Source organism: Chiloscyllium punctatum, chromosome 40 (assembly GCF_047496795.1).
Source record: "Chiloscyllium punctatum isolate Juve2018m chromosome 40, sChiPun1.3, whole genome shotgun sequence".
In the NCBI taxonomy this organism is placed as follows: Eukaryota; Metazoa; Chordata; class Chondrichthyes; order Orectolobiformes; family Hemiscylliidae; genus Chiloscyllium; species Chiloscyllium punctatum.
The window spans coordinates 61,097,156-61,109,324 of record NC_092778.1 but is presented as its reverse complement, the minus strand read 5'-3'; the positions used below and the strand labels follow the sequence as shown (position 1 = coordinate 61,109,324).

Sequence of the window (12,169 nt, the reverse complement as noted above, 5' to 3'; positions counted from 1 at the left end):
AACCTATTTTAGTTAGATTGTATTTTTAAGTCTAAAACAAGTTGTCAGCCTAAACTTTGCAGCAAATATTGTGTGAATCTCTTTGATAACAGAGGAACAGAAATGTCTTAGAGATATACAGCACGGAAACAGACTCTTCGGTCAAATTCATCCTTGCCGATCAGATGTGTTTATAAGATGTCTTGGTAATCTCAACTTTGGTGTTATATCCTAGACTTTATGGTTTGTATCTGAATAGATAGAGTATGGTATGTTCAGTTTTGGAGCATATGTAAACCCTTGCATTGTTGTTCAGTGGCGTCTCATTTGTATAGTCTAGGTATGAAGGTTAGGTCTTTTCTCGGCTGTCTCATCAGTGCTCCCACACTGCATTGAATGACTTGTCACCGAGCCAGTCTTAAGGTGCTATCTCCCTGGCTCACCGTCAATATAAATATAACTATTTTTTAAAATCGGCAGGTCAGGAAGGAACTGAAGCGGAGAGAGTGCCCCTGTTGCTGGTGGAGATCGGTAAGGCTGCATACTAGCACTGACGAAATGTTACTTATGTTTTCTTAATGTTTAGAGTGGAACGTCATAGACAGAGACAAAATATGTGGTATGACAATATAGAGCAAGAATTTGAATCTGTGCGCTTACTATTCATTCTAGCAGTGAGGTTTTGATGCAATGGACATTGTCTTCAGCAGGAAGAGTCAAATGTGATTCGCATGAAGATGTGGGTAGTATGGAACTCTGTGTTCACACTTGCAGTGATACAGGATGGAAATCGATGCAACTATAATGTTTTTATATTTAATGTTAGTTATCCATGATAAACTGTTGTTTATGTATTTATCACACTTGTTAGCTGAATTTGTGTGACCTGTTTCATTTCAGTCACTTTGCCATGTAGTATCGTTGGTGATTCCTTTCACAGGTGGTACCTGCAACATTAGTAGCACTGATATCAAATGCAAGAACTGAGTTGTATGGTAATTATAACCTATATATTTTGAAAATAAGAAACACCATAAATATATCTCAGTATACATTGTTTGGACAAAGCTTACACTGGTAAGATTTTCTGTATTTTTTATTAGCTATTTCTGTTGATTTAAACATACCTGACAACATTCATTATATTAATTTTATTAGGCAAAGGTATTGAGAATTATAGAACGATGGTGGGTAGATGGAATTAAGATACAGATCAGCCATGATATAATTGAATCACCGGGCTTGAGGGGTTGAATAGCCTACTCCTTTTGCTATGTTCCTGTCAAAGGGAAAAAGTTTACTAACAGTTGTTAATTTTTCTTTTTGATATGTGGGCCTACAACTACTATCTCCCTCTTTGCAAATTTATCCCTCGACATCAAGTACCCAAACAGTCCAGCCATAAATGTGATGTCCTAGGGGCCTGGAGGCTTTGGTGGCTACTTCACAGTCATACCCTGTCCCCTTGTCATTTGCATGGGGCGCATTCCTCATAATTAATATCATCAGGGTAAGCCAACTCCAGAACCAAAACAAATTGATGGAGAAACTCAGCATCCGGCATTATCTGTGGGGAGGGAAACAGAGTTAGTGTTTTGAGTATGGTAACCTTTTGTCAGAAAGAAACATCAGGAAAGAGTATTATTTCCCACTATATATGGAAGAAATAGCGTGAACAAGATATGTATTTCACTTGGTGCTCCCTGCCATTTACATTTATGAAATCTAACAATGTTTAAAGTGATTTCTGATCATATTTGTTTAAAATAGATTTTAGAACATTATCTGACTGCAAGCAAAGCTAGGTTAACCATGACAATACTCGGCTGGTGTTGTTTGAGAAGACAGGCACATAGGGTAAATTATGACATGGACTGTGTCATGTGTGTGAGTATATCAGATATTGCTGCATTTAACATCAGCTGGTCTTGTTTATTAGTTAGGTGATTAGGTGGTGTACGCAGTTGTGCTCTTCGCATGCCTTGTGTAGCAGATAGTCACATTTGACGTAGTTCAGCGCAACCACCTGCTGTTGCCAGGAATGGGATCCAGTGTGAAAGATCTCAATGTGAGTGTGCTCTTTTTTTATAAAAGATGCCACTCCCAGGTGTCTGTTATCAACTTTATAGTGTTGCAATACTCATTAATTAGTTGACTCTAGCTTGGTTTCGTGGGAGCCTTCTATAAGTTGTAAAATTTGTTGAAAAATTATTGTTGTATGATGCACTTCTAGCATTAAATAATATGAATGAAAAATTAATTATACTGAGTCAATATCTTGCAGCATTACAACATAAGGAATCTTAATGTTAGTCAAGTAGATTGCATTGTCCTTTGTCATTTTCTTTTATTTGTTCATGTCGCATCACTGACATTACTGCCCATTCCCAATTGTGCTTGAACTGAGTAACTTGATAGACTGAGTGATAGGCCAGTTAAGAGTCAACCACTGTGGGTCTGTAGTCGCATGTAGACGAGTTTGGATAGACATGGCCGATTTCTTTCCGAAAGAGCATTAGTGAACAGATGATTACTTGCAGCACTCGACAGTAGTTATATGGTTGCCATGGAACTAAATTCTAAGTCCAGATTTTTATTGAACTCCCCTTTCAATATCTGCCATTATAGGATTTGGTCCATGTCCTCAGGACGTTATGCTGGGGCTCTGGGCTAATATAGTGACATTGCTGCAATGCACCACCTTCCCATTGGACTTGCACTCGTCCTCAAAAGGTTAAAGTTTTGGGGAGTGTGGACATCACCCACTTGCTGTTGAATATACGTCCAAAGCAATCATTATGTGGCTAATCAGCACTGTCCCACTACATGTTAATCTTGGGGATTCAGTGATGGTGATACCATTGAATTTATTAATCTATTTTACTGGACCCCATTGACTATGTCATGTGCTACTCTTGTTTTTTTTCTATCAACTTATTTTAAAAGTCTTGTGTCTTCAGATTTCTTCCGTTTTCGTGCTAGTGACTATTTTTCTGCACCTGCCATTTTGCCACTGAGAACTTCCCTTGTTTGGTGCTGCAGATTATTACAAATCCGAGTGATTTTTTAAAAAAAACATCTACGGAGTGAGAGAGAAACAGTAATGTTTCAAATCTAGTATGGCTGTTCTTCAGAACTGTACTTCACATCTGATTTTTCAAAGATTTCTTTCAAGGTTTGTCTTGATAATGGATCACTTTCAGACTGTGGTGTTGTTGAGTACTTTATAGCAGACCTTTCACCAGCAGTGTACTGGGTGATGGGTCCACTGCTTTTGATCATTTATATAAATTATTTGGATCTGAATATAGGAAGAATGGTTAGTAGTTTGCAGATAACACCAGAATTGGTAATGTAGTGGACAGCGAAGAAGTTTATCTCTGAGTACAATGGGACCTTGATTCAATAGGCTGCGGAATGGCAGATAGAACTTAATTTAGATAAATGTAAGGTGCTGCATTTTGGAAAAGCAAATCAGGGCAGGATTTATACACTTAATGATAGTCCTGGGGAGTGTTGCTGAACAAAGACACCTTGGGGTTCCTTGAAAGTGGAGTCACAGGTAGACAGGGTAGTGAAGAAGGTGTTTGATTTGATTGCCTTTATTGGTAAGTGCATTGAGTATAAAAATTGGGAGATCGTATTGTGGCTGTACATGATATTGGTTAGGCCGCTTTTCAAATTCTGTGTTCAATTTGGTCTCGCTACTGTAGGAAAGATGTCGTAAAACTTGCAACGGTTCAGAAAAGAACCGGGGGGGGTTGGAGGGTTTCAGCTATAGGGAGAGGCTGAATAGGCTGGGGCTATTTTCCCTGGAGCATTGGAGGCTGAGGAGTGACCTTATAGAGGTTTATAAAATCATGAGGGGCATGGATACAGTGAATAGTCAAGGTCTGTACAATTGCAATATTTAAAAGACATCTGGATCAGTATGTGAACACAAAGGTTTTAGACACATAGGCCAAATTTAGAATATCTGGTCAGCATGGATGAGTTTGACTTAAGCGTCTGTTTACGTGCTGTACATCTCTATGACTCAATTGCTCTAAATTTGCTAGAGCTTTCAGAATATAACAAGCAGTGTTGGTAAAGGGGAACTGATAGACGTTAAGTATTAGGTAGTGTTGTAGAACAGAGGGACCTAGGGGTTCAGGTATGTAATTCTTTGAACGTTGCGTCACATATAGACAGGGTGGTTAAAAAGGCGTTTGGCACGCTTGCCTTCATTGCTCATGAAGGAGTTGGGAAGTCATGCTGAGGTTCTACAGGACATTAGTGAGGCCTGTTCTGGAATATTATGTCCAGTTCTGGTCGCCCAGTTAAAGGAAGGATACTGTCAAACTGGAGAGGGTTCAGAAGAGATTTACCAGGATGTTGCCTGGTATGGCTTGAGTTTTAAAGAAAGACTGGGACTTGTTACACTGGAGCATAGGAGCTTGAGAGGTGACATGAATAGAAGTTTATAAAATAATGAGAGATATAAGTATAGTTCAATGTAGTTGTCTTTTCCCTCGGATGAGACATTTGAAGATTTGGGGACACAATTTTAAGGTGAGAGGAGAGAGATTTAAAAAAGACATGAGAGGCAAAATTTTTTACACAGCATGGTTCGTGTGTGGAATGAACTTCCTGAGGAAGTGGTGGATGCGGGTACAATTATAATGTTCAACAGACATTTTGATAAGTACATGAACAGGAAAGGTTTGGAGGGATATGAGCTAGAAGCAGGCAGGCGGGACTGGTTAAGTTTGGCATTAAGTTTGGAAAGCAAATCTTATCAGGACTTATACACTTAATGGTAAGGTCCTAGGGAGTGTTGCTGAACAAAGAGACCTTGGAGTGCAGGTTCATAGCTCCTTGAAAGTGGAGTCACAGGTGGATAGGATCGTGAAGAAGGTGTTTGGTATGCTCTCCTTTATTGGTCAGAGTATTGAGTGAAGGAGTTGGCAGGTCATGTTATGGCTGTACAGGACATTAATTAGGCCACTGTTGGAATATTGTGTGCAATTCTGATCTCCTTCCTATCAGAAAGATGATGTGAAACTCGAAAGGGTTCAGAAAAGATTTACAAGGATGTTGCCAGGGTTGGAGGATTTGAGCTATAGGGAGAGGTTGAACAGACTGGGGCACTTTTCCCTGGAGCTTCGGAGGTTGAGGGGTGATCTCATAGAGGTTAACAAAATCATGAGGGGCATGGATAGGATAAATAGACAAAGTCTTTTCTCTGGGGTCGGGGAGTCCAGACTAGAGGGCACAGATTTAGGGTGAGAGGGGAAAGATATAAAAAAGACCCAAGGGGGGCAACGTTTTCGTGCAGAGAGTGGTACGTGTGTGGAATGATCTGCCAGAGGAAGTGGTGGAGGCTAGTACAGTTGCAACATTTAAAAGGCATCTGGGTGGGTATATGAATAGGAAGGGTTTGAAGGGAATTGGGCTGGGTGCTGACAGGCGGGACTAGATTGGGTTGGGATATCTGGTCGGCATGGACAAGTTGGACCGAAGGGTTTGTTTCCGTGCTGTATATCTCTATGATCCTATGACTGGTTGGAGTGAAGAGTTTGTGCTGTACGACACAAGGTGCCAAAATGCTGTATGAGAAGCAAAAGAAGCTTACAAAGCTATCAGAATTATAACCACTAGGAAAGCCTGGTCAAACACTGACTTTATAACTGTGTAGAGAGAAGGCAGAAGAGTGATATAGTAAAGTACGTACCTATCAGGCAGGGAGGAAAGGGTCTTGTGAGGGAGCCGTGGTTTAATAAGGAATTGGAATCCCTTGTTAAATGGAAGAGGGCGGCCTTTGTAAAGATGAGGCGTGAAGGTTCAATAGGGGCGATTGAGAGTTATAAGGTAGCCCGGAAGGACCTGAAGAGAGAGCTAAGAGCAGCAAGGAGGGGACATGAAAGGTCCTTAGTTGGTAGGATTAGGGAAAACCCTAAGGCTTTCTATAGGTATGTTAGGAATAAAAGAATGACTAGGGTAGGAATAGGTCCAATCAAGGATAGTAATGGGAAGTTGCGTGTGGAGGCTGAAGAGATTGGGGAGGCACTGAATGAATACTTTTCGTCAGTATTCATTCAGGAACAGGACATTGTTGTCGATATGAATACTGAGGCACGAATAAGTAGAATGGATGGCTTTGAGATATGTAGAGAAGAGGTGTTGGAAATTCTGGCAAGGGTGAAAATAGATAAGTCCCCTGGGCCTGATGGCATTTATCCTAGGATTCTCTGGGAAGCAAGGGAGGAGATTGCAGAGCCATTGGCCTTGATTTTTGTGTCCTCTTTGTCTACAGGAGCAGTGCCGGAGGACTGGAGGCTAGCAAACGTGGTTCCCTTGTTCAAGAAGGGGAGTAGGGATAATCCTAGTAACTATAGGCCAGTGAGTCTCACTTCTGTTGTGGGCAAAGTCTTAGAGAGAATTGTAAGGGATAGGATTTATGCACATCTGGATAAGAATAATGTGATCAAGGATAGTCAGCATGGTTTTGTGAAGGGCAGGTCGTGCCTCACAAACCTTATTGAATTCTTTGAGAAGGTGACTAAGGAGGTAGATGAGGGGAAAGCGGTAGATGTGATATATATGGATTTTAGTAAGGCGTTTGATAAGGTTCCCCATGGTAGGCTACTGCAGAAAATACAGAGATATGGCATTGAGGGTGAGTTGGAGGTTTGGATTAGGAATTGGCTGGCTGGAAGAAGACAGAGGGTAGTAGTTGATGGCAAAGGTTCATCTTGGAGTGCCGTCACTAGCGGTGTTCCGCAAGGATCTGTTTTGGGACCATTGCTGTTTGTCATTTTTATAAATGACCTGGAGGAAGGGTTAGAAGGTTGGGTGAGCAAGTTTGCGGATGATACGAAAGTCGGAGGAGTTGTAGACAGTGAGGAAGGATGTGGCAGGTTAAAGCGGGATATAGAGAAGCTGCAGAGCTGGGCAGAAAGGTGGCAAATGGAGTTCAATGTAGCTAAGTGTGAGGTGATTCACTTTGGTAAGAGTAACAAAAAGATGGGGTACTGGGCTAATGGTCGGATACTTGGTAGTGTGGAAGAGCAGAGGGATCTTGGTGTCCATGTACACAGATCTCTGAAAGTTGCCACCCAGGTAAATAGTGCAGTGAAGAAGGCATATGGCGTACTGGCTTTTATTGGTAGAGGAATTGAGTTCCGGAGTCCTGAGGTCATGCTGCAGTTGTATCAGACTCTGGTGCGGCCGCATCTGGAATATTGTGTGCAGTTTTGGTCGCCATACTATAGGAAGGATGTGGAGGCACTGGAACGGGTGCAGAGGAAGTTTACCAGGATGTTGCCTGGTATGGTCGGAAGATCCTATGAGGAAAGGCTGAGGCACTTGGGGTTGTTTTCATTGGAGAAAAGAAGGTTTAGGGGTGACTTGATAGAGGTGTACAAGATGATTAGGGGGTTAGATAGGGTTGACAGTGAGAACCTTTTTCCACGAATGGAGTCAGCTATTACAAGGGGGCATAGCTTTAAATTAAGGGGGGGTAGATATAGGACTGATGTTAGGGGTAGGTTCTTCACTCAGCGAGTCGTAAGTTCATGGAATGCCCTGCCAGTAGCAGTGGTGGACTCTCCCTCTTTATGGGTATTTAAGCGGGCATTGGATAGGTATATGGAGGATAGTGGGTTAGTGTAGGTTAGGTGGGCTTTGATCGGCGCAACATCGAGGGCCGAAGGGCCTGTACTGCGCTGTATTCTTCTATGTTCTATGTTCTAAAGGCCTCTAAAATCATGCGGGCTTTTGTGGGCTAGATGTAGATCAGATGTTTCTATTTATGAAGGTGTCCAAAGCGAATGGCTATAAAAATTAAATAGTCATTTATTACCCCAATAAGAGGTTCAGATAAAAGCTGTTTTACTCAGTGTGGTTGGACAATGAATGCATTTAAGGGGAATCTACGTAAGTACTTCAGGGAAGAAATAAAAGAAAAATAATGTGGCAGCAAACTCATGTGGAGCACGGTTTGATTTGATCAAATTTAATCTCTGTCCTGAGATTATGTGGGCAATTTTAACTTGGAAGGTTGCCATATTTGGCATGGTTGATAGACACATTTTAAAATTATTATGCCCCATTTACTGATTTTAATATATCATTTAGCACAGTTAATAGGGCAGTTAATAGTTTTTGGTCTGTTACTCTTGAGCAGTGATCAGTATATTAGTCTGCTCTTTCTTAATTTTTCTGTAAACTGGACTTCAAATCAAACTTTCTACTGATGTGGTGTGCTTATCACAATTGGGAACGGTTTGTTATGACTCAAAGAGAACTACTACCATTTTGTCTCTGACCTCACTGTACTTGAACCTGACATTGAATAATTTTGTATTTTCTGAAATGCTTGTGTTTACGGTCTGAGAAAATATAATTGAAAGTTATGATTTTACCTGCAGAGCAACCCAAGTCATTTATGCTTGAGCAGTGCTAAGCAACTTACCACTTCTGTTGTATTGATCTTCCCGATTAGTTTTATCCTTGTAATAATCTCGTTCATGAGTGTCCTTTGTTGGAAAAGTTGGCTTTTTGCAAAACTTCCAATTCTTAACACTTCAAGGATAATATCATTGATTGGTGTTCTGCCATTAGACAAAGTGGGCCAGACCTTTGTTATGCAACTCGTGAGTAGACCATGTCTCTCAGAAGATATATTTATTTTGCTGGCTTTACACTATTCTATTTTAGTATTTGCTTGAAGTGTAAACTGTGTTCAAGTGAGCTACATTTGTCAACAAAATAGGTGACTCGATTTTATCATAATTCCTTGGTCATAACTACCTCAGCATTTCCTGAACATGTGAAAGATGCTGTTATACTTTTATGATAGTTCTTCATTCTTTCTAATTTCTTTCCTCTGACTTGTATGTTTATGGTTTTTCTCTTTTTGACTGTGCAGCTCTGACCAGTCTTGGAATGGCTGAATTGAAGGCACAGACTTGACCAGTGGGTGGAAACAGCAATTTTGAGATAAAACTGGCTAGACACTGCATTGATGCATAGAAAGGAAGGTTAGTGAGGTTGTCCTGTGCAAGGGACAAAGCCAGAGATTCGACTTTATCAACATCTGCAAGAGATTCATCAGTGAATTTCCAGACTCAGCCATTTAATTAATCCAAACTATGGGCAGTAATCTCATTTCTGCTCCTAGTATAGAGCCCTAGGTTGGTGAATTGGGAAGCATTAATATTAATTTCTGTCACTTTCTATTCAGTTCTGCAAAATCAGCTTGGAGAAATGGCTGATCTGTTGGCAGGTTTATTGCAATTTAAGAAGAAGGTTTTGTGAGTAGTACTCAGTAGGAGTAAGCTAGTAACATGGATAACTTCTACCTCCTCCACAATTGCTTTCCAACCTCATTAGAGAATTGTGGTATTGTAGATTCTTGTTGGAGGACAGAGCAGAAAGAGGAAACTAGGTGTTTTGGGAGGAGCACTGGTTTTCATCCACTGTGACCAAAGTTGGTAACACATACCCGCTATTAGATCCATTTTACCTGATAGGGAAGGGTTTAAAAAGAATCTAGGCTGATTTAAAAATGGGAAGTGTGCCTGATTTGGAATTTGCTTACACTCAGATTATAGTCCCTACTTCAATTGACACCAATTCTCTAGTGATCATTCCAGTGTTTGGATTGTAGTCTCTTTCTGAGGCCTTTACTACTTTTGAGAGAACTCTACACTAATCTTCTCTTGCTTAACGTTTTTTTTGGTATGCCTAAAAGGTTGGCACATTTCCTGGCACCTGATGTGCAGAAGGAACTGTTCAAATGAATGCTGTCTTCAAATGATTTTCTATGTAAACACTTAATAACGTTGAACATCATTGTGACATTGAGGCCCCAGTCAATCTATTCACCTTCCTACTTTGTTTGTTTTTATTGCAAGCATCAATGAATGAGTAACCCAGAAGTAGACCTGGTACGAGAATAGAGAATTTTCAACTGCTACACATCAAGATTTGGTTTCTGAGATCTAGACACTGCCTTCTTTGACCAGTTTGTCATGTACTTGGCATGATCACAAATAACCATTAATCTGCTAAGGTGGCATTCCCGTTATCCCAGCATAAAGAGCTTATGTTACTTTGAGTTTTAAATAAAGTCTGTGGATTCCTAACTCTTAGTCTATTTTGTCTTTTGAAATATCCTGCTCAATGAAGGAATATATTATTTCTAATGAACGCTTCTGTATATCTAGTACTTTTATTTTTGATTGGGTAATCTTAATTCTTGCACTTCAGTCCCATAGTTGCACTTTAACGTGAATAATGGGATTAAGTTCACATCACTCATTTTAAAGGCCTGGATCAGATTCCACCCCCTCCCCCCAATCATTTTCTCCAACAAAGTAAAAATTACCACATTATAACTATAGGAGAAAGTGAGGACTGCAGATGCTAGAGATCAGAGCTGAAAAATGTGTTGCTGGAAAAGCGCAGCAGGTCAGGCAGCACCCAAGGAGCAGGAGAATCGACATTTCGGGCATAAGCCCTGAAGAAGCTTATCTTCTTGTTGGAGGACAGAGCTGAAAGAGGAAACTAAGTGTTTTGGGAGGAGCACTCCTGCACATTATAATTATAGTCACCTTGAGCGTTGGGATCGTCGTTGCTACTCTTTCGAGAATTCAGAGTTGTTACAATGCAGAAGGATACCTTCGATTCATCTCTTGATATTCATCCCTAAAGATAATGTAACCAAAACTCTAAATTACACTAGTCAGTCTTTGTCAATGAGCTGGACAAGATTTATTAGAAGCTTAGTTCAGTTTCCAATCAAGTGACCTTAAAATATGTTGGGATTTGAGTAGCTTTACTGAAAGTGATTATGCACTGAATAATCACACTGAGATCATGTGATACCATATCCTAATGAACTAAAATATACAAATATTCCAGAATTGCCAAGCTAGAGTACTTGTACAGGGTGTAGATTTGCTCGCTGAGCTGTAGGTTTGATATCTAGACATTTCATTACCTGGCTAGGTAACATCATCAGTGGCGACCTCCAAGTGAAGTGAAGTTGTTGTCTCCTGCTTTCTATTTATATCTTTCTCCTGGATGGGGTTCCTGGGGTTTGTGGTGATGTCACTTCCTGTTCGTTTTCTGAGGGGTTGAAAGTTGGTATCTAGATCTATGTGTTTGTTTATAGCGTTGTGGTTGGAGTGCCAGGCCTCTAGGAATTCTCTGGCATGTCTTTGCTTAGTCTGTCCCAGGATAGATGTGTTGTCCCAGTCGAAATGGTGGTTTTTTTCATCCGTGTGGTAGGGCTACGAGGGAGAGAGGGTCGTGTCTTTTTGTGGCTAGCTGGTGTTTGTGTATCCTGGTGGCTAACTTTCTTCCTGTTTGTCCTACGTAGTGTTTGTGGCAGTCCTTGCATGGAATTTTGTAGATGACATTGGTTTTGTCCATGGGTTGTACTGGGTCTTTTATGTTTGTTAGTTTTTGTTTGAGAGTGTTGGTGGGTTTGTGTGCTACTAGGATTCCGAGGGGTCTTTTTCCTTTTTCTCATCAGGGCTAGAATGCAAGTCAAGCTTAGAAAGAGAACACCAACTTATGTAGTGTGATGAAAGGATTCTGATTTTGGACTGTGGTTGGCATTGAGATGCCGCAGGAACAAGTAAATATGGCTTAGACTAGGCAGGTTGATTGATCAAGGTGTTGTTTTTGATATTGTTACTATGCAGTGAACACAAGTGGTTTTCTTCACTAACAGGACACTGACGTCAAATTAAACAGATGTTTTGTCTACCACACCAATGAGTAATATACTGAGAGTTTCAGTACCAGTGACATTCCAGCTATGTAGGTCATTTCCTGCAGCTGATGTACCGACTGTGCTGAACCAGCCCATGCTTGAAACCCTCAGAACCTGTTTCCAGTATTACAGGTGATTCTACTATTGGACATAATCCACTAACTGTGCTTCGAATTGAACCAGATATGGAATTAAGATTTACGTTTGGGCTTGCTGTATGATGTCTTTGAGTATACTAGAAGCTACATATATTCACGGGGAAGACTCTGTTCATTATAGGCTAAAGGAATTTGCCTATACATTACACGTTTTCATTGAGGAAAAGCAGAGGAAGACTCTCACTGCCTGCTGCAATCACAATAAAAATGTTCTAATTAATCAGAGTTTACCTGCCTGGTCTGAGTTTAACTGGCTGACTTAGAT

At 40.6% G+C, this 12,169-nt stretch overlaps 1 protein-coding gene across 2 annotated transcripts in view; it reads left to right on the top strand.

The window, feature by feature from the left end:
- Positions 1-12,169, top strand: part of stub1 (STIP1 homology and U-Box containing protein 1) — a 42,774-nt gene that overhangs the window by 3,575 nt on the left and 27,030 nt on the right. The window contains exon 2 of one of the 2 annotated variants that reach the window (XM_072560051.1): positions 460-510. The exons of the other annotated variant lie outside the window; for it this stretch is intronic. Within the exon in view, the coding sequence (XP_072416152.1) occupies positions 460-510 (51 nt within the window). The remainder of the gene's footprint in view (positions 1-459; positions 511-12,169) is intronic. 2 annotated transcript variants of the gene reach the window in all.